Here is a 26,320-nt window from a genome sequence, read left to right as displayed (position 1 = left end):
GGATGGGCTACAACAGCAGAAGACCCCACCGGGTACCACTCATCTCCACTACAAATAGGAAAAAGAGACTACAATTTGCACGAGCTCACCAAAATTGGACAGTTGAAGACTGGAAAAATGTTGCCTGGTCTGATGAGTCTCGATTTCTGTTGAGACATTCAGATGGTAGAGTCAGAATTTGGCGTAAACAGAATGAGAACATGGATCCATCATGCCTTGTTACCACTGTGCAGGCTGGTGGTGGTGGTGTAATGGTGTGGGGGATGTTTTCTTGGCACACTTTAGGCCCCTTAGTGCCAATTGGGCATTGTTTAAATGCCACGGCCTACCTGAGCATTGTTATGGATAGCAGGATAATGCACCATGTCACAAAGCTCGAATCATTTCAAATTGGTTTCTTGAACATGACAATGAGTTCACTGTACTAAAATGGCCCCCACAGTCACCAGATCTCAACCCAATAGAGCATCTTTGGGATGTGGTGGAACGGGAGCTTCGTGCCCTGGATGTGCATCCCACAAATCTCCATCAACTGCAAGATGCTATCCTATCAATATGGGCCAACATTTCTAAAGAATGCTTTCAGCACCTTGTTGAATCAATGCCACGTAGAATTAAGGCAGTTCTGAAGGCGAAAGGGGGTCAAACACAGTATTAGTATGGTGTTCCTAATAATCCTTTAGGTGAGTGTATAATGATTCATTTAAAGTAACTTTATCATTTTGACTATATGTTAATATTAATTAAAATGTTAACTATAAGCTACATATTTTCATGTCATTTTTACAGTTAAAATACATGTATGTCTTTTAAAATATAATAAATCATTACATTACATCATATCATTTTCTCTTGTTTTGTTTTGATTCAGAGATCAGTGACGTTCTTCTGGAGGGAGATATAGCCTTACCCAAAACAAGGAATGCCATGAAATGCTTGAATGACTACTGCAAATGGCCAAAATCCCCATCTAAAATGGTTGAAGTGCCATACACCATTGCGAATGACTACTGTGAGTGATTAGAAAAAATCCTTGTATGTAGAAAAAATACGTGTATGTTGATCGGCATCAAAATCCAGTGACGTATACACATATTTACACAATTTCTGGCGATTATGATAGATAACGATGAGAAGGCACTGATTGAAAACGCAATGACGACCATCGCTGCAAAAACCTGCATCCGTTTTGTGCCACGAACCAATCAAGTGGACTACCTCAGTATTGAGAACCTACTAGGGTGAGTTTGACCACGCCTAAATAATGAATATACTTTATAAAAGTTTGGGGTCAGTTTTATTAAGCAAGAATGAATTGATCAAAAGTGATAGTAAGTTCTTGTGAACTTTTTATTCATCAAAGAATCCTGAAAAAATATCATGGTTTCCACCAAAAATAAGCAGCACAACTGTTTTCAACATTGATAATACTAAGAAATGTTTCTTGAGCAGCAAATTAGCATATCAGAATGATTTCTGAAGGATCATTGTGTATCAGCTTTGCCATCACAAGAAATAAATAACTTTTTAATATATAGGGAAATTATTTTAATTTGTAATGATATTTCACAACTGTACTGTATGTTTGATCAAATAATAGAAGTCTTGGTGAGCAGAGACTTCTTTCAAAAACATTACAAAGACCCCAAACTTTCGAACTGTAGTGTACATTTAAAGAGTTTAACCAGACATGTATTGTAATGCTGTGATCATTTTAGTGTAAATATATTCCTTTGTTTACAGCTGTTGGTCTACTGTAGGGAGATCTGGAGGGAAACAGCAGGTGTCTCTGTCTGTGGACGGCTGTGTCTCTCACGGGCTCATTGAGCATGAGCTCATCCATTCTCTGGGGTTCCACCACGAGCACACCAGGAGCGACAGAGACCAGTACGTCCGGATCAACTGGGAGAATATTCCAAAAGGTTAGAAGATGTGTGTGGATGTGTGCGTGGACAAATCTCAAATACTATTGAGTAAAAACAATATTTTTATTTTTGCGTAATGAAAACCTCAGTAACAATGAACACTCGTTTGCCCTTTGCACAGCATCTGCATACAACTTTGAGAAGAAGGACACAAATAATCTGAATACCCCTTATGACTACAACTCAATCATGCATTATGGAAGGTAAAACTTCACCCATATTACTTTTGAAATCATGCTTCAGGACATATATATAAAGTACATTCTCATGGGAATTCACTCTCACCCTCCATTTGCAGGACAGCCTTCGCCATACAGTATGGGAAGGAAACCATCACTCCTATTCCTAACCCTTCAGTGCAGATCGGACAGAGGCTGGAAATATCTAACATTGACATTCAGAAGATCAACAAGCTCTATGAGTGTGGTGAGTACATTACACGCATGTACAGTAGTCTCATTTAGTATTTTAGACTGTAATGACTGCACAAAGTTACTATGATGCAGATGGAATAAGGGTAAAATGTTTGTTTGTTTTTTTACCTGCAGCTCTTTAAAGTAAAGACTCGAACCCCAGTGAAATACTGACAGTGACTAAATCAAAGGATTATGGCACAGTGTAAGCGAACTAGCGAAGTACATCTTTTCCTTCCTCCTTTGTCTGTAACTTGACCACATAAATGTAATGGATGTACTGCAGTGTTGAATTGCAATAAACCTTGTTACGAATGACTCCTGATGTGGTTTCGTGTTAGTTCCTAGCAGGGTTGAACTCCTCGAGATACTTAACAAGTTAAGGGAAAATGCGCGCACACACACACACACCACACTCATGAGTAGTCTCTATGAAAGCCTGTTTCTGCCTCAGAGTAAAAAAAAACACAATTAAAAGAAGTTAACTTCCAAATGTGAGATGTAAGGTTGCGTTATGAGAAATAAATGTGCAATTACAAGAGAAAGTAGCAAATGTGCGATTTAAAGTCACAAGTATGAGATTTATGGCAAAATAAAGGGACAATTGTGTGATATTCAAAGTTGCTATTATGGGATATTAAGTCGCAATTATGAAAATTAAAGTCGCTTTACAAGACAAAGTATCAACTGTGAGGCTAAAAGTAACAATTATGAGAAATAAGGTTGAAGTTATGATAAATTGTCACATTGTGAGATATTAAGATTGGCAATTGGCAATAAAGTTGCAATTATGATAAATAAACTTGTAGCTGTGAGACAAAGTCGCAATTATGAGAAATAAAGTTGCAATTAAGACAAAGTAGCAACTGTGGGATTTAGTCAATTACGAGATATATGAAAAATGTGAGGTATGAAATTGCTATTAAAGGAAATAAAATTATACAAAAGTCACATTGTAAGTTATAAAGTGTCAATTGTAAATCATAAAGTCGCAGTTCTGAGATATAAAGCTGCAATTACAAGGAAAAGTAGCAATTGTGGGAGTTAGTCATAATTACAAGATATATGACAAGATATATTTAAGAAATGAAGAAATGAATGAATCTACACAATTACAAAGTAGAAAAACTAGCAACTGTGAGAATAAAAGACAATTATGAGAAAGTCACATTGTGAGATATAAAGTCCAAATTACCATTTATTTTTCATTTTTACTTGAGACAGAAACAGGCTACTGTAGCTTAATGTTATTTACCAGTGATAGAACAAGATTACAGTTTGATGAACTCGAGCTGTAAGCCTCAACTGAGTTGGATTAGTAACATTAGTATCAAGCTGTCATTCCTTTATTATTATGATGTTAGGAAAGGAGCGAAAGGCACACAGAATAAAACAGTCATTGACAGTCAGCGCATCCATAAACAAACGAGTCAGTCATGTCCAGTAGATGGCACTAAGAGTCTGATCACGATGGCCTTCCTGCACAGAATGACTAATGCTTATCAGGCCTCTATCAGGTTACCCAATAAAAGGTGGTAACACTTTATTTTACAGTGTCCTTGTTACATATGTTACATGTACTTACCGTAGTAATAACAGTAAATTATGCATAATTACATGCAACTTACCCTCAACCAAACCATAATCCTACCCTAACCCTATGTAAGTACATGTGTTGCTTAATATTACTCAGTACTTAAATTTATAATTACACTGTAACAATGACACCTTAAAATAAAGTGTAACCTAAAAGCTGTTACTCATGCTAAGACTTGACAAGACCGGATTCTTCTTCCCCTCTTCTCATTTTAGGCACGTGGACAGTTTCTTTTTTTGTCCCAGTAAAATCTGAGAATAATGCCAGATGCCTTCACAGTGGAACACAGCATATCCTAAAGCTAGCAGTTGCAAAACTTTATTCCAAAGAGGAGGACTGAGGCTTTTTTGAGGAACTGCAAACCCCATAAATACCTGGAAACTCACAGCTTTGGTGTGGGAGGGTCTTTCTGGTCAATGTCTCCATTTGGCGCTTTATTCTCTGGTTCATTTGGACTGGTTTGAGGGGTCTTGGGTTTCTGTTGATCCCTTCTCAAGTGTCTCCTTTGACGTCTCCTTTTGGGCCTGTCTTTTGAAGCTGGGTTCGTTTCTGGTACATCCAGCAGGGGGTCCAGGTGGATCTTCCCACTCACTGCATCTGAGGACTCGTCAATGTACGCAAGATTTTCCCCAAAGTAATCCAATGGCTGAGAGAGGATGGGATCTTTGGGTATGGCATGGAGCTTTTCCTCTTTCTCTAAATCTTTTCCGTCCCCGCCACTGCCACCGCCGCCGCCCTCTCCCACTGGGACCCGTTCTGTCTGGGTCGCCTCCGACTGTGACTCAGAGCTGTCTTCCGACTCATCCGATGAACCAGAGTAGGAGCCAGATTCAGATTTGTTCTCCTCTCTCCCGTCCTCTCCGGCTTCACCCTGACTGCCGCTGCGTCTGTGGCGCCTGTGACGCCGCTTCCGCCTGCTGCGCTTGAAAGGATCTTCGAGTTTTCCGGGCACACGGAAATCCACAGACATGTTCTGGATGTTCTGAGTCCAGTCTGAGGCGTGCGCTCTCAACTCCTCCATCTTAGAGCAGAAAGTAGGGCAGGAGAAATGGAAAGGCTTGAGAGTTATGGAGAGATTTGTATGTCACCAGGAGCAGAGTGATTGAAATTTGATACAGATTTTAGGTTAATAGGAGTTGTGGAGATGAATTACGCGTGTGAGGGAAAATGGAAGGGAGGTTATCGTGAAGATAGAAGGGATGGGAATTGAGAGAGAAATTAATAACCCCATTTGAGTTGCAGTGCTGAGTTTGACCAGGGAGTTTGACCAGACACTACTCTAAACAAGACATTTGGTTATAAATTTTTTATTTGACATCATGATTTAATCATAGGCTTACCTCAGCTCGGGTTTTTTTGGTAAGAACCAGAATCCAGTTCCCGATCATGGAAAGAATGGACACAAAGTAGGCCAAACCAAACAAAACCCAGAACCACACCAGAGGCTTGTACCAATGATGTTCACCTGCTTCACCATCACCTGATGGACAAAAAATGTAAAAAATACATAAAGATCAAGTCATTTATTCAAATTAAAGGGATTGTTCGCCAAAAAAAATTTAATTTCTATAATCACGTCATCACCTTCATGCAGTTCCAAACCTGTTTGACTTTGGTTCTTCTGTGGAACACAAAAGAAAATATTTTGAGGATGATTTCAACTGTTTTTATCCATATTATGAAAATCAATGGGACCCAAAACTTTCAAGCTCCAAGATTGACATAAAAGTAAAGTGTGTGGTCAAGTGATGAACAAGAACCATTAAGTTTTGACAGTAGGTGAAGTTTGAGGTTTGTGTCGCCATATTTTATGTAGTCTGTGATTTTATTTGAGATTGAATAAAAGGTTATTGTGATCTGTTCATCAATTATCATATGGCTTCGAACGGAATGTACCAGTCAAATTGTGTGGATTAATTTAATGCTACCTTTGTGTCCTTTTTTGGATCTTGAATGTTTTGGGTCATATTGACTTTCATACTAAAGTCAAGCTGAAATATTCTTTGAAACATCTTATTTTGTGTTCTGCATAAGAAAGTCATGCAGGTTTGGAATGCCATAAGGTTGAGTAAATGATAACAGAATTTGCATTTTGGATGAAATATCCTTTTGTTTCTTGTAAAATATAGGTACGATGTTTAGCATTGCAAGTCACTTTGTAGTTTCAGTTCAGCCATTTGAAAACCAAACCAAACTGGCCTGTTAAATGATGTGGTCAGTGGTAGATTTGAACCATTAATATAAAAAGATCAACCCATTAAATGCCCATCACAGGATGGCTGCAGTGGTTTGTGTTTTAATATCACATTTCATGGAAAATAAATCTCAAAATGAAATGCAAACTACTTCTTAAACTGTTGCAAAGCATCAAGTGAGGAAACATTACATGGGAAACAAGTGAGGAAACATTTCAGGATTTCATCCAGTGTTACCTGCAACATAGTCTCCAAAGCCCACAGTTGTGAGGGTGATGACCACAAAGTAGGCTGATTCTAGCAGACTCCAATTTTCAACCCTCCGGAAGACTAAAATTGGCACAAAGACGAAGAGAACGCAGCCCAGCAGGATGGAGAGCACAGCGGTGATGACGCGCACAATGGTTGGGCTCACCTTCCACTTCTGAATGGAGAAGATAAGGAAGACTGAAGAAAAAATTCATAATAAGCTTGAAATTAACAATTGCGACAAAGAGCCAGGAATGTGTATGGAAGCCTATATATATTATATATATATAAAGATCATTTCTTAAATAATAATAATTTTGGGGGAAAAAATTTATATCTGATTTTATTTTATAAGAAACTTTAACTTTATCTCAGGATTACCTGTTTTATTTTTTACTCTGAAGTGGAAATGGACTTCCATACATGTTTGTCATATTGACTGAAAAATAGACATCCAATTTCTAGATGCTTTTAAACTAAATCAATTATTTGTCTCCCAGGTCATTCAGTGAACTCTTTCTCTTTAAATGTTAACAGTTGTCCTGTGAGGTTATGTTTGTATTCATCATCATTTACCCATAAAAGAGCTTCAACTTTAGCAATGGCGTTCCTCAGTGATGTCCCCAGATGGTCTCCAGCGGCACCCAACAGAAATCCAAACAAGGGAATGCCCACCAGTGTATACCAGATACAGAAGAACTGACCCCACGTTGTCTTTGGAGAGATGTTCCCATAACCTGGACCACAGACAAACACTTGCTGTGATCTGATGGCAGATATATTTAAACATTTCACAGTGCCAATGATCCCCAGAATGCAGAGGCCAGGCCAGGTTCTGGCTTTAACATGCAGGTGTGTCCGGCCAGTGACGTGGCAATCCCATACCGATGGTGGTGATAATGGTGCCACAGAAGAAGAAAGCGCTGGCCAGGTCCCAACTGGTGCTGAATGTGGCATTGGTGGAATTGTTGGGGTCAATGCCAACACTGATAGCCATTGCCACCGTCTATATAGAAACAATGAAGGGTAGAGAAAAGAGGATAGACATTAAAGTTGGATAATGTCCTATTGTTTTAACTTAATGTTACATGATACAAGCCAGTGTTGCATATAACAGTTTTCTTAAAGTTAATATTTACTTCTAGGGCTGTTCGATAATAATATAATGAAAATAATTAACAATTTCATTATCAAATAAACGGGTCTGTGTGTTGTGCACGGATTACTCTGCCAGTGATATCATTTTACAGTAATGAAAAGTATTTCTGTGGAAATTTCTGTTCTGGGAAACGTGCACGACCCCAAGTTGTCAAAAGCAAGTTGAAATGAAACTGAAACCCTTCAAAGAGGCTCATTGCATGTCAGTTGCCCTGTCAGGTTTGTGTGTTTTATACTTGAGCGCTTAATCTACACATAATATATTTATATGTAAATTCATGCAAGCTTTGGCTATTACGCATGTCCTGACAATCTCCGTTAAATTTACGTACTTAATAACACAAGACAAACAGACAAAGTGAAATGATGTTGACTAATAACGTCGCAATAAAAAAATATCAAAATCAAATGGATTCAAATTGACAATATTGCCAATAAATAACAGTGATTTTTTTATTTTTTTATAATGTAATGTTTATATTTTGAAGCTTTTTTGTGCATATAATGTACAGCATTCATCTGTATTTCGGTCACACTTTAGATTAGAGTCCAATTCTCACTATTAACAAACTATTAACCACGACTTTTGCCTCAATAAACTCCTGATTGCTTATTAATAGTTAGTAAGGTAGTTGTTAAGTTTAGGTATTGGGTAGGATTAAAGGATGTAGAATATGATCATGCAGAATAAGGCATTAATATGTGCTTTATAAGCACTAATAAACAGCCAATATGCTAGTAATATGCATGCTAATAATCAACTAGTTAGTAGTGAGAATTGGACCCTAAACTAAAGTGTTACCTGTATTTGTTTTCATAGACCTCAATTTGAACATTGTTTGGAGGATAGGATAGGAAACATTGATAGGTTTTTCAGTATATACAAAATGAAAATGTGGTTTTTATAAAAATCTGATTAATTGAAGCAATAATTTACCAGATTAATCGATTAAAAAATAAATGTCAGTTGCAACAATACTTACCCCTATCAGGTGCTCTAGACGGTCAGGATCTACACATGTGTAGTTGCCCAGGAACTCTTGACGGGTGGTTTGCAGCTGGACGTGGTGGCTTTCCTCATTCGGGGCCTCCAGGGCATTGAACACCAAAGCCCCCATCACTAAGTACAGGAGCACCCCAGCGAGGACAAATAAAAGCGTGGTGGAATTCATAGCTGAACGTCTGCGAGAGTCTGTTCGTTTCTTGTCCTTTCCACTTCGAGTGCTTGTCCTCCTGGGGACAAGACTGCAGTGCAAAACCAGCCGAACCCATTAAAGAAAGTTGCAATCATTTCACAGTGAAAGCTTAAGCATGACAACAAAACAACTTTACAGAGGATTTTGGTCTAACCCATTAAAGCTGCAATATGGGTGTTGGTCTATACTTTCACAATTTCATCCAAAGGAAACATTCAACCACAAACCTGTCCTTTTCCTTCTCTCTTTTCCGGCTTGTCCAGCTCCGTCTGTGGCAGTTGCTAAGTATAGAGTCTCTGGATATGTACCCACACAGAAACCCCTCGACCTTGTGATCTGATTGAGGGGACACTGAGGGCAAAAAGACTGCAATTATTTGTTTAAAAAATACAGTAAAAACAGTTATATTGTGAAATATTATTACAATTTAAAATAACAATTTTTTTCTATAGTTCTATAGTTTTCTATGATGGCAAAGCTGAATTTTCAGCATCATTACACCAGCCTTCAGTGTCACATGATCCTTCAGAAATCATTCTAATATGCAGATTTAGTGCTAAATAAATATGTATTATTATTATTATCAATGTTGAAAAAGCTGTGCCATGGAATTTTTGTGGAAACTGATACATTTTGTTCAGGATTCTTTGAAAGAAAGTCAACAGAACAGCATTTATTTGAAACAGAAATATTTTGTAACATTATAAATGTCTACTGTCACTTTTGATCAATTGAATGGATCCTTTCTAAATGAATGGATTAATTTATTATTTTTTAAAAAGCTTACTGACCCCAAACTTTTGAATGGTAGTGTAGATATTGTTTATGTTTACATATATATATATATATATATATATATATATATATATATATATATTATAAACCATACATGAATTGTAGAAGTCTATTTTTAGGTCCTTTTGCTGATTTAAAGGAAATGACATTGATGGCACGCCATCAACACATAAAACACAAAGCCCTGGTGCCCACTGTGAAGCTGCTCTGAATGCTTGCCTAACTTTAAACAAATGTATTTTTGGATTTTGGTGGACGTTTATATTGACAGGAATCACACTGAGGGCCAGGTGGCTCCCGTCATGTCACAGAGGTTGCACCTTCACAGTCAACAAAACTCACAAAACAAAACACTTATCTCTTCTGTGTTACTTAAATGAACAACATCAGTCCATTAACCAGCTGTTAGGCAAACCAAACCTGTTAACAGGACAGAGAGGTGAATTTGGGACACAAGAAGATTCTTGTCAATACAGAATATGAGCTCACCTATGCTGAATCAAATTACAGAAAGTGAGGGTAAGAAGCACTTTAGAGTCTGTTAAGACCGTGTAAGTTGTGGATAAATGATTATGTGAAGGAAAAGTATCATGAATAAGAATTTGTATATACTGTATATGTATATTTTGAGTTTATACAACAAATTTTTAATTTCAGTGAACTCAAAATTTTAAGGCAACCAAGTTACTTACTTTTTTAAGTTAAACCAACAATAATTTTTTACAATATCTATAAGTTTTAATAATTAATCAAATGTATACGTTTATAAAATGTAAAAACACTTGTGACGATCTAAATATATAGCGAAAAATACAGTTCAAGTTTTCAGTTAATTAAAATCTACCTTCACTATTTAGTTGACTCTCTGAAAGTAATTTTATTGTTCACTATATCTAACAGCTATTGCAAAAATATGCTCTCCCATATTTATATCCAAGTTCTAATATTTTTAATTTATAGTATCAAGAGATATTTGTAATGGTATCCGCTGTGGGTTATATTGAGGACAGTATTTGTGTTTATGAGTGTACGGCTAACTCCTCATGTGCGTGCAAATGTGTATGTGTGCGTGTGTGAGATCTGAGAAGCTTCAAATGTCAGGAGGCCGAAATGTCTGTGGCAGTTATTGGGTTTAGAGTTTGATATGGAGCGCTGGAGGATCTGCTGACTGCGTAGTTGCAAGCTCACAATAAAAACTGCTCTGGCGAACCAGCAAATATACAGACATTCTGCCAATTAGATCTACTAATTAATCAAGCCAAAGGCAATCTCCCAAAAATATATATCTAATTACCACCCATGCAAGTCGATTCCTCAGACTGAATGTAAATTTCCAATGCACTTACAGTATTGTGTAAATTCACAACTTCCTATTACTGCTATATTTTAGTTGTTGGTATAAAAGCATGCATAATTTTGAAATAATTTTTGTGATAACATGATGATTTTATCATGAATATGTTATTTTACATCTTTATAATTAGACAGTCCGTTTGATTTGACTCAGTACACTAAACTTATAATTTAACAGTTCAATTTTTATGCAAAATGTACCTTTAAGAAATGTATGCAAAACATTGCATTAGTAAATAAATCTCCCAAACAGACCATCACATAACCCACCAGGAGGGAATGAACTTCCATGCAGGACTGTGGCAGCAACATTTGCTTACATTAGCACTAATATTACAGAAGGAATCAAGAACAGATTCTTACACACAAGCTCTCAAGCCCATCTCCCACCTCAGAGCAGACGGTCCGGCATGTCCAGAGAACTGCAGCCGCAAACTGCAGGATTCCTTCCACAGGGTGTGTAAGTGAATGTGTGTGTGTGGAGAGACTGTTGCTAAGTGTCCAAGAATGAAAAGGTACTCAATGAGCTGAGAGAGTGAGTGAGTGTACGCGAGAATGTCAGCATGTTTGTGAGAGTGTTTGTGTGTGTATGTGGGAGAGGGTGGGATCAGCAGAGCAGGGAAGGGCTATACCACAGTAAAGGATGGAGAAAGAGAGAGAGGAAAGAAAGAAAGAAAGAAAAAGGGAAAGGGTGGGGTCGATGCAGAGATTCTGAGCTTGATCAGCTAATTGGTCTTTCCCTTCGGATCATTCGTTTCCTGGCCCAGTTTATTTCAGTTTAATGGATGGGTTTACTTTCCACTCGGAAATGCCATTATGGGGACATGTGTGCATAAACTCAAAAACAAAACAAAAAATTACTAAACATCTAAATAGATGATCCTTCTGGATGATTATTTGGAAACACTTTACGATGAGGTTTTATAGATATAACCTCTAGATAATAGATAATAACTTCTACTATGTGTATACAGTGCTGCATTGCATTCCACGTAAATATGAAATTATGTGAGAGTGTACATTTTAATAATAATACGTAATATAATCCTATTAAAAGTAATTCTTTTTTTTTAAATCTGATTACAATCCAGATTACATGTAATCAGTTACTACCCAGCACTGTATATATTTAAGTGATTTTTAATATTAAAAAATAATATTAATTCTTAATTCATGTTCATTAACTACGCCTACACATTAACTAATTAAAATTTCTACATTTGAAATAATTCTATTTTTTCACATTTATAAATGAACATGAACCTAGATTAATATAATGCTGTTTGAAAAACAAAGATGAAAAACTTCCAAGTTTTAATCACAGTATGCTTTTGGTCACTCACACATTATATTGGCCAGTATATTTCATAACCTCCGCTGACTGTCTCTCATATTTGCTATAGAAGAAGTAGTAGTAGGAAGTGCAAGACATCTGAAATACAGAAAACTATCTTTTTCAGCCTCCCCTCCTTTGCTTTTGCTCTCCTTCTATCACACGCTTCCCATATGCTTGTGTCTGTATGAGAGTATCTAATGTGCATAACTTACTGGGAAGTGCAGCTGTAGCATTGCAGACGTTGCACGGTTCTCTGAGCTGTATGCCAGCGGCCACATGCTCAGACCTGCCAGGGTTGGAGTTACACTTCTCATGATATAGTCACACGTGACAATGAAGCATTGTATGTGTATCACCACCTGTAATTGATTTTGTTTGTAAAGATCATCAGTTGAAAACAATGAGGTTTTTGTTTAAGATAAAAAGGAAAGCTCGAAGCCAGAGGGGAAAACACTACGTTTGTGTAACATTAATATACTACAGCCATCACCAATAAAGCCATTACATAACCAGATAAGGAATCCATCAAAAACTCTCTATTATTCATGATGATGTATCACAAGGCTACTAATGTTGCTGCTGCAAAGAGGAAGCAACACCATCTCTGCATTCTCGTCGCTGGCTCATGCCCAAAACACCCCTCTTCACACCAAAAAGCTTGACTTACAAGGTCACGTCAGCAGCCAGATACTATGTTAACAAGTGTGGGAAGGATTATCCCCCTGTGGGCAGTGATAGTGTAATGAGCGAAGTGTAACATTAGTGGCTCATTTGGAGCTCTCTCAACAGTCAGGCACAAAAATAATTAAATGGCTGCATATGCAGGTCAACTGTCTATTTGCTGACAGAGATTCTTTCACACAAGTCATTGAGTGACAGTTTTTACCTGAGCCCTTTTGGAGGTGCAAGAGGATTTCAGCAGATGAAAACAGTAGTTGTGTTAAATTATCGTAAACATTTAATGTCCTCGCACAATTCGCGTCCGAAATTTTCGCACGTTAAAAAATAAATACGACCTCACGTAACGTTATGTCAATCACGCTTGCACGCTGCCTCCGAAACTTTCGTCTGTCATTTTTTTTTTTTTTGGATAAGGTTCGATCCAAACCTTAAGGCCCTTGCACACCGAGTCCGAAATTATCGCATGCGTTTTTCGCATTCGGTGGCTCTGAATTGTCAAAACACCATTCAAAATGCTTGCTACAGATGCGAAAAACCGCGATTATATTTTTGACGGACGAAAGTTTCGGAGGGAGTGTGCAAGCGTGACTGACATAACGTGAGGTCGTATTTATTTTTTAACGTGCGAAAATTTCGGACGCGAATTTTGGACCCAGTGTGCAAGGGTCTTTACAGTTCTTTTTATAATCGCTAGGACTACATTTCTCAATACTATAAGTCACTTTTTTAACTCTTCACACAGATCTCCGAACCAACCTCCAGTTTGGTAGAGCACTATGCACTAAAACTACCAAAACACTAGCCTACATGTCAAAAATCTATACTCATTCTTCCATAACACTCATAAAACAATGACCTAAAAAACACAAACAACAGGCAGCATTATACAATTTGCTTTTATATTAAACATTTCTTTACAAAACAAGAATGACATTCTCTGTTTAGAAATCACTTATGGTGCATGTTACATTGTCCATGTTTACATTACAGTATAAAATTATTCCTAAAAGTTTTCCTCTTTTGTACGGATGGTGATGAAAATGAAAGACTAACATCTGTGTAGGCGTTCAGGTGCATTTCATTTTTTAGATTTGTAATATATTTCAATATGGATTTACTATAAAAATGTAGCAAATTGCTGACTTATTCAATTTTGTATTATGTTAGTTTTTGAATTTAAGATTAACAGTTTTGAAAAGAGTATGTAGCCTAAACATGCAAATGTGGGTATAGAGTTTAGCTGGTGGTTGTGTCTAAGTGAGAAATGTATTCATGCAATTTGAAAGATGTAGTCATTGAATGCATTTTGTGCCAAATAAATGATAAACAATCTTCAGTTTAGCCCAGATAAACTGATGTTGTGCACTGTGTGAAGAGTTTTGGAAAGTATTGAGAAATGACTGTGTCCTAGCGATTGGAAAAAAAAAAAAAAAAAAAAAAAAAAAACTGTGTTAGCCATGGCAGTTATTCAGGGTGTGATGTTACATCCAAAACACCATGCATGATTACGTTTGACCTTTACTTCTATTTCTATTTGACAGTCCTCTTTATATGTTTTTTATGACGACTGAAAGTGATGATGCACAGAGTTCCTCTGGAATATCTACAACTTTATTATATCGCAGTGGACAGTTGTCTGTAACTCTCTCAAAATACATTATATCTCATTCGAGATTCAAATCCACTGTCATAATTTTGACAATCTTTAAACTGTTTCTAGACATGGCCTTATATTCTTAGATAGATAGATAGATAGATAGATAGATAGATAGATAGATAGATAGATAGATGCTGGAGCCTTTCGTAGCGGGAAACACTGTTGGATGGATGGCCAATGGTTATATTCTTGTTTTGAATAAGAAATAGGAAAGTTGTGATTGAATAATTCCTGCTTCACAGGGTTAAGCGGTGCAGTCGTCTCTTTGTCAGCATAAAGTTTGCAATTAACTGATGTAGCGGTGCTGTTTACACTGGGCTAGGTGCCATCTGTGCTGGGGATGAAATACACTTGGCTTTTACTCATTTTAACAAGACTTGGACTCTGATACAAAAAAAAACATGCTTCAGCAAAGTCCATTAAGGCATCTCTGTCTTTTTCTCTCTCAGTGGAGAATGATTTTTGCCAAACACATCTGAATAGTGTAGGTAACAGCAAACGTGCACCTCTATACCAATCATATAAGTCTTTCTTCTTTTTCTCTTAGAGCAGACATAGATCTAGACCTCATATGCCATCTGACACAAGACTTTGATTCATTTTGCACTCTCTAAATAAACTTTTATACCCACTTTGATCCCTCAGTGTAATTTGTGAGAGAGGTTCTGGATCACCGTCTCAAATTTTTGGCTCCACAAGCAATGGAGGAATTTTATTACTCAAAGGCAAGCCGAGATAAATCAGACCCGCGTCCTGAACAGATGCATATGGCAGATTTATGGTGACAACATACTGGGGTATAAATATAAAAACTGATCAGGAAGGGAGGGGTGTTTGTTTGCTATAAGTCTTATGGAGACAATAATAAGATGATGTGAAAAAAATAAATAAAATGATTTGTATAATTTAATAAATAAGGGAATGTTTAAGTTATTTTTCATAATTCCTCATTTCTAATAAAGTCATTTTACATTAGTTACATTACATATTTATAAATTGGCAGACACTTATACCTAAAGTGACTTCTATATAAGGAAAATATACGTTTGTAACATTGTTTTTCTAAAGTTTAAATAAGAACTGAGTTATAATAAAAAAAGAAACATGAATTTTTGGAGGTACTGCACAGAAAATGTGTAACATTGCAATTCAAAGTGTTACCATAATAATAATTATTATTAATATTTAATTATAATTATTGTAATTATAATTATTTTATTATTAATACTTTAAAATTAATATAGCCTTTGCCCTGGGATAGGTTATAAAGTATTATTATTATAGAGAAATATATACATTACATATAATCATGGATTAAATACAAATGCACTAGGGAATAAGCATTCATTTCTTACTCCATTGAATGTTAATCTCATGTAAATAGTATGCAAGTTATAATCATGTTTAGAGAGATAATTTTCCTCCAAATAAGATATGTCTCTGATTTCATGACAGATGAATTCTTAATTCAGATTAAGTTCTTTCCTATCAACTGTGGAAATATGGGACAATCCGTGCTTTTTTTCTTTGGGTTGAAGTGACCACCAGTATCAGTTTCCGTTCCCTCAATAATGTGTTTTGATATCATTTGCACATTAAAGTCCACACTGAAATATTTAAAGATAAAATATGAACATACTAGCAACTGTAACTGTAGAAAGCAATGTGATAATGCCTAACAGAGAAGAATGGATGGGAGAGGAGTCACTGGTTTAAAACGCCAAAATTGATTGAAATAATGGACGGGTATTTTAGCAGGAACTGAATTTGCAGAGATGGAAGTGAGCGTGAAAAAAAGTAGATGAGTATGAAGAAAGGAATATGGGTTGTGTCCTCTGTCCCATAAAAAGTAAGCTTTTTAATAATAATAAAAAAGGATTTTCATTGTGGTTTTTGTGGATTTTCAAAATGATTTTTGAGCAAGCAAACAAAACCATGCATGGCTAAATGCACATTTTCAATAAACAAATGTACAAAAAGCAGTAAAAATAAAAAAGTAAAAACTTTTTTAAAACCATAAATAATTTAGAAGGTCTCCATTTATTATCCATTAAAAACACACATTCCTGGACTTGTTCAGATATGACAGGAAGTTTGAAATCATTGGGAAAAAATGAGCTGAGTTGGCTTTTTCCTCATTCCTAGACTGACAGACACATGCGGAGTGGCAGCTCTTCTCTGAACACCAGTACTTAAGAACTCTTACATTACACATTAATCTAATCCTAGCAATTTCCCAGGGCTTTTAACAAGAGTGGGGAGACAGGAGGCCAAAGAGTAAATGTGAGAAGTTCAGTGGCATAAGGAACATAACAAGAAATTAAATCAATTTTAACTTCGATCTCCAGCTTCTTCTGTTTGAAAGTCAAGTTCTGACAAATATTAGTATTATGTCATACTCTACAACTTGAGTTTCCTCTGTAAAAGGAAAATGGGATGAATTATGCTACAGACATGTCTGAAAAATGAGAGCTGCAAAGCTATTATATTTCTCTATGTTGCTAATCTGATTTCATATCATTTTTTTCGCCTGTACAAAAGGACAGCAGGGGGCCTGAGCAGTGTTTATTCAGAGGATTGGGATCTAATTCTACATTGTGTAATAGGAATAATCCTATTCATGCATATTCCATCAGAATGAGGTCACCAGTCAACAGTTTGTGATCAAATTGGTTTACATGTGTGGAAGGACAGTTTACCTAGACTAAGTTGTTTTTTCCTTTGCCAGTGATGAACCACTGAAATGTGGCTTTACAGTAGATTATTATCATAGGGGATTATCTTTAGCCCTTTATCTGGTGTTGAGAGGGACAGAACTGACTGCCATGTGATAAAGACGTGTGCTGTCGGTTTAACCATGCACTCCTGAGTAAATATTTCAGACCAATTTGATGGAAAGTTCCAGTGAGAAAATAACCAACCTTTTGCACATCTAGGAGAATGTAAGTCCCATAACTCTTGAACCAATTTTTGGAAAATGTTGTTTATGTGCCATTTATTATTCACTATTTTGAATCGGCTACCATAACTCAGGAGTTTGTGTATCGTCAGCACGCTTTGGCGCGCAAGTGATCGCTGTATAGTTGGTTTATAGTACACTTCACAATTCTTTACCATTTCAGATGTTCCTCTGGTTATCAGTGTTCTCCAAGGAACCCGAGGTTCCCGGTCAGCGTTCGCCTGAGGAACTGGTAACTAAGATGCTGCTTTTCGAGTTGGGCTTTTTGGTGAAGCGCGCTGAGCGTGTCCGCCAGGAGAGGGCGACGGAGAACCGAAGGCGAGGCTCCTGTGTGGATTACAGCTGGCTGGCTGCAGTTCCACCGAAGTCCTCCTACGAGATTCCACCTGGCGAGATACTGGAGCTCCAGGATCTGTGTGCAAAGATCCCTCCCTCCCAATGCGGTCCCCTCATTCTCAGGTAGGCTACATACGTCTTTACTGAACAAATAGGCTACAGGCTACACTTTACTGAACAATGCTTAAACCGACAGCAAAGTTTGTGAATCATACAATTACTTTAAGGGGCGTCGATGTTTTTAAAGTCGGCTTGAAATGGAAGTCTGTTTTTTTCTTCCCTATTGTGTTAATATACGAATGAAACGGCTTCGCGAACACGAAGAAATGTAGGGCGGGACTTTGATTTGTCTTTCGGGATTGATTGGATCGTCGTGATTTGCCATTGCTGCAATCACATGTAATTGACAGGTTGTCCCGCCCTCACGCCAGTAAACACGTCATCAGAGAGGAAAAGAGCCTGCGGAGGGAGGGGAAGTTATTTTGATGAAAGTTTATGAGGGCACATGAATAAAAAAATTACATATTTATTTTCAATACCATAAGTACTGTAATTGCTGTACTGAAATTGCTAAAGAACACCAAATATTCTGAACACTCTAGAAAACAAAACTAAATTAAAATTAAAATAGTAATACTAAACTAAAATAGGCTAAGTAATAAAATAAAATCACATTGGCTTGCAACAAAACAATTAACCTATGGTTACTGTTTATAACAATATTACAAAGACTGAACTTAAATGCGATTAAATCACAAACCTCTTCAGATTTGACCAAGAAGAACAATCTTTTAGATTTAATCTGCTTTTATGTTTTGTTTAGGCTGAGGAAAGTGGTGTCAGAGGAAGAGCCAGATGTGACTGAGGTGTCTCGTCTGTTCCGTTCCGTTCTTTGCAACTACCTGGACGAGGTGGAGGAGGGGGCAACCAGGGAGAGAGCGCAGAAGACTCGGGCCAATCGCAGTAAGAGCATGTCTGTCATCAACCTGCGCTCACGGCTCCGCATCAACCCGCTCTGGAGCAGGGTCACAGCGGGACGGCTACCCGAGGAGGAAGATGAGGATGAAGACAATATCCACAGGAACAGGAGGATCAGGAGCATGCCAGATATCAGTGTAGTGGAAGAAAGAGCGCCAACCTGAACACGCTGTGTTTGGAATAGAAAACTCTTTATGATACTGGCAACTAGCTGTTTTTTTTTTTTTACACAGATTGTTTGATAGCATTGCTTGTTCCTCAGTTATAATGGAAGAAAGCTTTACTGGCATTATGCCCCTTTTTTTTCTTATTCAAGCAGTATTTCAAGCATTTTTACAGCATGGTCTTAGCTGATTCATCATGAATCTTTTGTAGACTTCCATTCCATCAAATGTGACATTTTCTATTTAAATATATTTTAGGACGTAATTTATTCCTGTGATATCAAAGCTGAATTTTGAGCAGCCATTACTACAGTCTTCGGTGTCACATGATCCTTCAGAAATCATTCTAATATGCTGGTTTCTTATTATATAAGCAATGTTGGAAACAGTTGTGCTGCTTAAGATTTTTTGTGGATAAAAGGTTTACTGGCATTATTTCAAGCAGTTTACATCATGGTCTTGCTGATATGAACCTTTTCATATGCTTCCCTTCTATTAAATGTGGCATATTTATCAAATGCAAGAATTAAACATCATTGCTTTAAAAAATGCCACTTTTGTCCTCTATTTAAAAACAGCTAACTTTATTAGTAATCTCATGAATTTTAAGTTATGCACCACATATGCTACTGTAGAAAATAAAAAGGACAAACAGACATTACAATAAAGCATACATTTCTATTTCCATTTTTTAAATCTTTACAGTATGCTTTTCACAAATGGTAAAACTTTCCTCCAATCTCAATGTCTCAGTTAAACACAAATGGATGTATTCTATAGAAAACACCATTTACATTGAGGAAAGCAGTATTCTCATGGACCTCAAGACCATACAATTAGAAATTTCAACAAGCTGAACATTAATGTACAAACAAGCTTGTAAAGGATGATTGAAACATCCATTGAAAAATATTTTTTTTTAATTCCTGTTTGAATCATGTGCAACTTTCATGTAAAAGCATTTCTCTGCTTTGACCAAAATTGGAAAAGGCCACTAGCTCCAAATACGGATCTCTATTTAGAACAGTGGTAATCGATCCCAAAATCAAAAATACAAAGAATACATGTCAAAACCTCTAGGCAGTCACCATAAAAGTGTAGAAGCATTAGCGTAATTTGAGATGGCTTGACTGCTAACTGCAGCATAGTATAGTAAAAACCCCAGCATAGTATATTTAGACAAAAGAGAGGGAAAAAAATGCAAATGCATGACAAGGTCTTAGAAGAAGTGCTGTCTGAAGGTGTATACCATGATTAATGCTAATCACATTGATCCAATGATCCAGAATACGTTAAAACTGTTTTTTTTTATCCATGTCATGATCGCGGGCTTTATCTCTCTGTAATCTGTTTGATTTAGAAAACCAAAATATGGGAAATCATTTCCAAGAGTTACAGATACCAAACGTATTAAATTGAAATTGAAATGGACAGGCATAAATTAAACATTTATCGACTATTTTAAATTGACTACAAACTGACAACTGCTCTTATAAATTCACCAATTTTGGGAAAAAGATCACTAAAAGAGAGGTCAGCAGCCTGTAAGCATAGAAAGAGCCAAGAAAAGACAGAAAGAGAAAGAGACAACAGCCCCTTTCACTCTTCAAATACTGAGAATCCCCGATTCCTCAAATCTGCCTCTCTTAAAAGTGGACGTCAGGTCATGAAAACCACAAAGACAATGAAAAAGATGACGAGGATTAGGAACATCTTAATGAGCAGCCAGCGGTTGCTGGACACCGACTGGAAATATTTGAGGATCTCTGTGTGCGCTAGGTCCACATTCAGCTGAGTGTCTTCTACATTAGCATCAATTCTGTCAGGGAAGAAAGAAGTGCAATGGAAATAATCACTTTTTGTTCATACAATGCTGTTCGGGGTTGGTACGTTTTTTTCATTTTATGTCTCATAATGCTCACCAATGCTGAATTTATTTGATCAAATTGAACTAAAACTATTTTGTAACATTATAAAAGTCTTTGCCAATTTTGATCCTGGAGACCCAGGCTGTGTCTGAAAGCTTGCCTCGCTGCCCTATCAGACAATGACTCTTCAGGCAGCGTTTGTGAATGAAGGAACCTCACAAAACTGATTTCGGACAGACTTCTGAGGCAGCGTAACGGTTTAATGATCTACAGCAAAATAGAGAAAGCTTTGGTGAAAACTAATAATATTTATTACTACAATAATAATTTGTTGCTAGAAAATGACATCAGAAGTGGTCAAACTGACCACCAACCGCAACTTTCAGAGGCCATCTTTCTTTTTTAGCTCAACTGTCACAGAATGCAAAGCACAGGATTGTGGGATATCAAAGGCAGCAAAGGATATATCTATGCTGCCTTCAAAAATCAATCAGATGAAGGTATCTCAGGAGACAGGAAGCGAAGCTAACATTGGATTCGGACGTGCCTTGATGCCCTCTAACCTTGGAATGAAGGGAAACTTGATTCCCCCACTGTCGAGGTCAGCTCCAGCCCTAATCAAACACACCTGAACCAGATAATCCAGCTCTTCAGGATCGCTTGAAAATCTCAGGCAAGTGTGCTGAAGCAGGTTGGAAATAAATTTTGCAGGACAGTAGCTGCATCCGAAAATACAGAACATATATAGAACATACCTTTTAAACAGTCATGAAGTAAATGAAAGTGTAGTACCTACTCAGACAGTATGTATTTGCTGTCTCTAGGAGGGTTGAAGACCTCTGCTTTAATGTATCCTTGCTGTAGTGTATGACGTAAACGGTAGTGTATGTCGGAAGATTTATAACTGGAGTCAGTTTGTTGGCATATTAAAAACAACCTGAACCATTACATCAATTGAGAATTTTTTTTTACTGGTACCATTTACTTCTGAAGGAACTGCAGGCTAACTGTTACTGAAGCAGTAAAAGTGCCGATTACAATGGCAGAGAGCTTTTCATTATGATCACAGACCATGATGACCTGACCACAAATGGAAGAAAATGGGGAAAAACACATTTTCTTATTGATTAGACGCTGAAAATGTGAAATAGAAAAAGGCTTGTGCTTGAATCCGACCTACATTTCTGGATATAGGTCAGTGTTATTTTATTATTTAGTATTTACTTTTAAAGTATTTAACTTTAGTTTTTCAACTTTAGTTAGTGTGTAATGTTGCTGTTTGAGCATAAAAAAGATCTGCAAGGTTACAAAGCTCAATGTCCACTCCAAAGGGAGATATTTTACTTAATAGAATCCACTTTTCAGGAACTACAAAAAATGATTCGTTTGTACTACAACGGGATTTTTCCAGGCTTTATGAAGTCATAATGTTCCACATTTAAATCATTTTTATATGTTGCTACGCATGCTACACATATTACTATGAAAGCATATTCTAGTACACCCAAAAACAAAATCAAGACTTCGTAAAAGGGCATAATAATTTGAATATTTTGAATTAGCTTTTATTTTTATATTTTCAGTTTTCATTTTCATTTCATTTGTGCTTTTATCATTTTTATTACTTTTAGTTTTTTTAATACATCCATTTAGCTTTAATTTATTTGATTTCGGTTTAAGTTTATTTGATTTTAGCTTTAATTCAATTATCTAAAACGATTTGCAAGTTTTTATTATCAATAACAACACTGGTATAGGTGAAAATTTGGAGCAGACAATGTCAGAAAATCTAAAATCTAAATGGACCATGAATACCTCCTGATGAAGAACCTATCAAATAAGATCCTTCCAGACATAAAAGAAACACATTTTTTCCTTACCTCTGTACGGTCTCTTCCTGTTCTTTCACCATGTGAGCCAGCTGCTGAAATATGGAGCCGAGCTCCACAATGGTGGACTCTATATTCTGCATAGTGTCTGCACGGTTCTGAATGTATGAATCCTAAACAGACACATATCAACAGTGATTCAAACACATTTGAATGAGTTTACCTGCAGCTGTACTGTTACAACACACTCGCTGAACAAATAATACCCGTTCATTGATTAACTGCATCTGCTGACTGGAGTTGAGGTCCATATCTATAGATATATCTGTCTTCTTGGAGTCGTCCTGCATAAGAACTGAATTGTCTGTTAAAAGAGAAGCAAAAGGGAAGAATAACTACATGAATGTATAAAGGCGGACGTTGTCTTAGCTTTTATTTGAGTGGAGATGCTCTTACTGAAGCTGTTGGCATGAAAAGAGGATGATGGGGCAGGAGTCTGAGAAAACTCCTCTTGTCTACTTCTCTGCTGCTTCAAGTTCTAAACAGAGAGAAAAAAAAATACCCCAAACATCATACAAATGATCCACAATTTAGCATGCAGCATCCCACACCAGACAAGTAAATCAATTACCTCTGTTCTGACCTCCAATACTGACTTGAAGTCACTTGACATCGATGCCAGTTTGGACTACAAACAGAAAACAATGTTTCATTCCAGGCGAAAGTCCACTAGACATCTTTACTTCGTGATTGAGCACTAATGCCAGAGGTTAATACCTGTAATGAGACTACGATGGTGTTGGAATGTGTCTGAAGATGTCTGCCATTCTGTCCACTCCGTGATCGAACGAGTTCCTGCAGGCCAGCTATCTGCTTATTCAGACTGTTGATGTCCTGAATGAACACAGGCAGTTATGAATTAGATTACAGTATGAAATGGACAGACAGAATAATGTATCCTTGGCGAAGGAGAAGGAAGAATCACCCTAACCTGTTTCACAATGTAAGTGAGTTCATCAATTTCAGTTGCTTTGTCATCAAAAAGGGACTTTCTTTTGGCAACTGCAGATGTAAACAGATTGAGTTACACGTCGAAAACAGTCCGCTGTGATACATGTGTGAGATGGCGAGGGATACAAGATACGTACGAATTGTGAGCTTCTCCAACTTGGCAAAAGTGTTGCTGAGGTCTCTTCCAATTCGCCTGTTAATAAGATGCGGTCAATATCTGTCATAACGCCAAGTCGATGAAATAACACAGACCATTAAAGCTTAAGTAGGTCTGAATAAATTATAGGTCAAATGCAGCGTCTCGGTGCCCATGCTAAATACAGTTGCAGGAAAAAGTCTGTGAACCCTCTGGATTTTCCAGGAAATTGGTCATAAAATTTGATCTGATCTTCAACATCAATGAACAAACAACAGAAAAATCATTCATAAGTTTTGAGTTTGACTTTTGGGTCAATTACATGATGCTCATTTATTTATTTATTTAGACCAGATCTATTGATTTATAGACAAATGCATTAAAATGCATCTTATACTTACAATGCTTTGAATAAAGTCCATATACATAATGGAAGTCATAAAGAAATGTAATTCTTGAAAAGAAAACCTCAGTTCGTAATAATCTTTTTCTATTCCTTCTTAGAAAAAATATGTACACCACCATTCAAATGTTTGAGGTCAGTAAGATTTTTTAAAAATGTTTTATGCTCTCTTATGCTCACCGAGGATGCATTTAACTGATCAAAACTACCAGTAAAACTGTGAAAAAATATACAATTTAAAATATATGTTTTCTATTTTAATACATGCAACTAAATGTAACTTATTTCTGTGATGGCAAAGCTGATTTTTTCCCAAAGTCTTCAGTCACATGATCCTTCAGAAATAATTCTAATATGTTAATTTGATGCTCAAGAAAAATGTCTTATTATTTTCAGTGTTGAAAAAAGTTGTGCTGCTTAATACTTTTGTGGAAACATTTTTTTTTTCAGGATTCTTTGATGAATATAAAGGTCAAATGAACAGCATTTATTTTAAATAGAAATCTTTTGTAGCATTATTAATGTCTTTCCTGCCACTTTCCTTGCTGAATAAAATTAACTTCTTACTGACCCAAAACTTAAAAATCTTACTAACCCCAAACTTTTTAACAGTAGTGTATACATTTATATTCAAAACAGTCACTTATATAATAATATAATGAAGAATAATTCATGATATTTGTAAAAATCATATTCACGAAACACTTGAAACTGTATGTGTGTTATTGATTTAAGCAGACTGTGCATGTGTGTATTGCTGTTACTTATTTGAAGATCAGATTACATTTTATGACCAGTCCATTCCAGAAACCAGGTAAACCAAGCTTTCCTTCTGAACTGTATATGAGTGATTACGAATTTGTTTAACTCACTTAGCAAAGAGCGTGAATTCACTCCGCTCTCTGACTGCACTGTTGACAGCTCTGACAGGCTGTGCTCCATTCTGGAAGAGGACACAAAACATTGTTTTTTTCAACTCATGCTACCACCAGTATGAACACAATCTCCACTAAAAGGAAACTATATTGTTGAACTTATCATTAGCCACTCGCAGGTTCCCAGACAGTATGAATCAATAGTTATTGCACCTGTCTCCCCAGCAGGGACTTGCACACAGATTGAAACTCGCTGGTACGGTCTCGGCAGGACATGCTGAATGTGTCTATGACGGGGGCGATGGGTGCTGGGACAGCCAGGGGGGTTTCCAGCTGCTGGACCAGCTGGGACTGGGTCTGAGAAGGCCCAGTGTACACCCCGTCCTGGCTGCCTCTAGGACCGTGACGGCGACGTGCGTTCATCGATGCACCAACTCATCACCTTAAGAGGGGCAAAGAGAAATCAATCAAGGTGAAAGTGTATTAACAGCAAAACTAACCTCCAGTTTCACTTTGATTCTTCTGCAGATGCTTGTTTTATCATTTAAATTATGCATCTGTGGTTGTCTCATAACCTAGAGAGCATCCAGACAGCACTGGGAATGTGTCTATGATATAATGTTCTGTTTTGAACATTTCTTATAATTATCAATTGATAACAGTGCTACATGTTTTAGTGGAGCCCATGATACATATTTACATGAATACAAAGAAGCATTTATTTGAAATAGAAATCTTTTGTAACATTTTCAATGTCTTAACTGTCACTTCAATTTAATATCTCTCTTCAAAACAGCTGTCTAGCTAGCCTACCTATACAGCATGTCTATAGACTCCTGCTAGTTGTGATTGTCCTGTATCATCTACGTAAAGTCGCCGTTATAAAAACAGAAGAATACGATAGTATGACAGCGTATCTCATTATTTTTGCAATAATTTTGATATTCTTTGACTGACAACCAACTCTAGCTAGCTGCTAAGCTATGTAGCAGAATGAATGTGTGATTATAGATGCTTTCATCGGTCAAACAATCTTCACACGCATCTGAATATGTGAGCAGCGCTGTCGTGAGGTACTGAGGGGGAAATGACAACATGTGAGCTGAAAGATATAAGGATTCATTTCTCACCACTCTGCCTCTCTGATGGCTGAACTGTGCAGGCTGTGAATAATATCCGGGTCTTAACACACATATCGACGTCACT

General features: G+C 36.9%; 4 protein-coding genes across 16 annotated transcripts in view; 2 read left to right on the top strand and 2 right to left on the bottom strand.

The window, feature by feature from the left end:
• Positions 1–2,551, top strand: part of LOC307144837 (hatching enzyme 1.2-like) — a gene marked incomplete at its 3' end in the record, with an annotated part of 14,039 nt that extends 11,488 nt beyond the window's left edge. For 4 of the 7 annotated variants that reach the window (XM_079847426.1, XM_079847431.1, XM_079847430.1 and 1 more), the window contains exons 4-8: positions 872–1,012; positions 1,124–1,241; positions 1,744–1,922; positions 2,047–2,128; positions 2,224–2,389. In XM_079847426.1, coding sequence (XP_079703552.1) covers positions 872–1,012; positions 1,124–1,241; positions 1,744–1,922; positions 2,047–2,128; positions 2,224–2,389 — 686 coding nt within the window. Of the gene's footprint in view, positions 1–871; positions 1,013–1,123; positions 1,242–1,743; positions 1,923–2,046; positions 2,129–2,223; positions 2,390–2,473 lie in introns of those variants that run through there. The other 3 variants (XM_079847427.1, XM_079847428.1, XM_079847429.1) reach the window with 1 other exon arrangement.
• kcnk4b (potassium channel, subfamily K, member 4b) lies at positions 1,322–11,468 on the bottom strand. Of its 5 annotated transcripts, none has more exons than XM_079847417.1 (9): positions 11,245–11,452; positions 8,961–9,084; positions 8,521–8,782; positions 7,265–7,385; positions 6,956–7,116; positions 6,368–6,554; positions 5,276–5,415; positions 4,310–4,956; positions 1,322–1,902 (listed from the first exon to the last, which is right to left on the bottom strand). In XM_079847417.1, the coding sequence occupies exons 3-8, from the start codon at positions 8,707–8,709 to the stop codon at positions 4,318–4,320; spliced, it is 1,437 nt and encodes a 478-aa protein (XP_079703543.1). In that variant the 5' UTR covers positions 8,710–8,782; positions 8,961–9,084; positions 11,245–11,452; the 3' UTR covers positions 1,322–1,902; positions 4,310–4,317. The 5 variants fall into 5 exon arrangements, with proteins under 5 accessions (XP_079703543.1, XP_079703542.1, XP_079703545.1 ...); XM_079847416.1 differs by having other exon boundaries at positions 4,322–4,956; XM_079847419.1 differs by having other exon boundaries at positions 4,322–4,956; positions 11,272–11,450.
• Positions 9,888–19,902, top strand: LOC307144838 (protein RD3). 3 transcript variants are annotated; one of them, XM_079847432.1, is made up of 3 exons: positions 9,888–10,047; positions 17,678–17,973; positions 18,674–19,431. In XM_079847432.1, the coding sequence occupies exons 2-3, from the start codon at positions 17,678–17,680 to the stop codon at positions 18,990–18,992; spliced, it is 615 nt and encodes a 204-aa protein (XP_079703558.1). In that variant the 5' UTR covers positions 9,888–10,047; the 3' UTR covers positions 18,993–19,431. The 3 variants fall into 3 exon arrangements, with proteins under 3 accessions (XP_079703558.1, XP_079703560.1, XP_079703559.1); XM_079847434.1 differs by having other exon boundaries at positions 9,894–10,041; positions 18,674–19,261; XM_079847433.1 differs by lacking the exon at positions 9,888–10,047 and adding an exon at positions 17,204–17,497 and having other exon boundaries at positions 18,674–19,902.
• On the bottom strand, positions 19,397–26,320 carry stx5al (syntaxin 5A, like). Its single transcript, XM_079847424.1, has 11 exons — positions 26,245–26,320; positions 25,328–25,556; positions 25,112–25,182; positions 23,838–23,893; positions 23,681–23,751; positions 23,467–23,583; positions 23,321–23,377; positions 23,146–23,227; positions 22,956–23,053; positions 22,741–22,862; positions 19,397–20,811 (listed from the first exon to the last, which is right to left on the bottom strand). Exons 2-11 carry the CDS (start codon positions 25,535–25,537, stop codon positions 20,652–20,654), a joined length of 1,044 nt encoding a protein of 347 aa, XP_079703550.1. The 5' UTR covers positions 25,538–25,556; positions 26,245–26,320; the 3' UTR covers positions 19,397–20,651.

Source organism: Squalius cephalus (genome assembly GCF_949319135.1).
Source record: "Squalius cephalus genome assembly, chromosome: 17".
Taxonomy (NCBI): Eukaryota; Metazoa; Chordata; class Actinopteri; order Cypriniformes; family Leuciscidae; genus Squalius; species Squalius cephalus.
The sequence above is the reverse complement of the archived record's forward strand: the minus strand, read 5'-3'. Positions and strand labels throughout refer to the sequence as shown.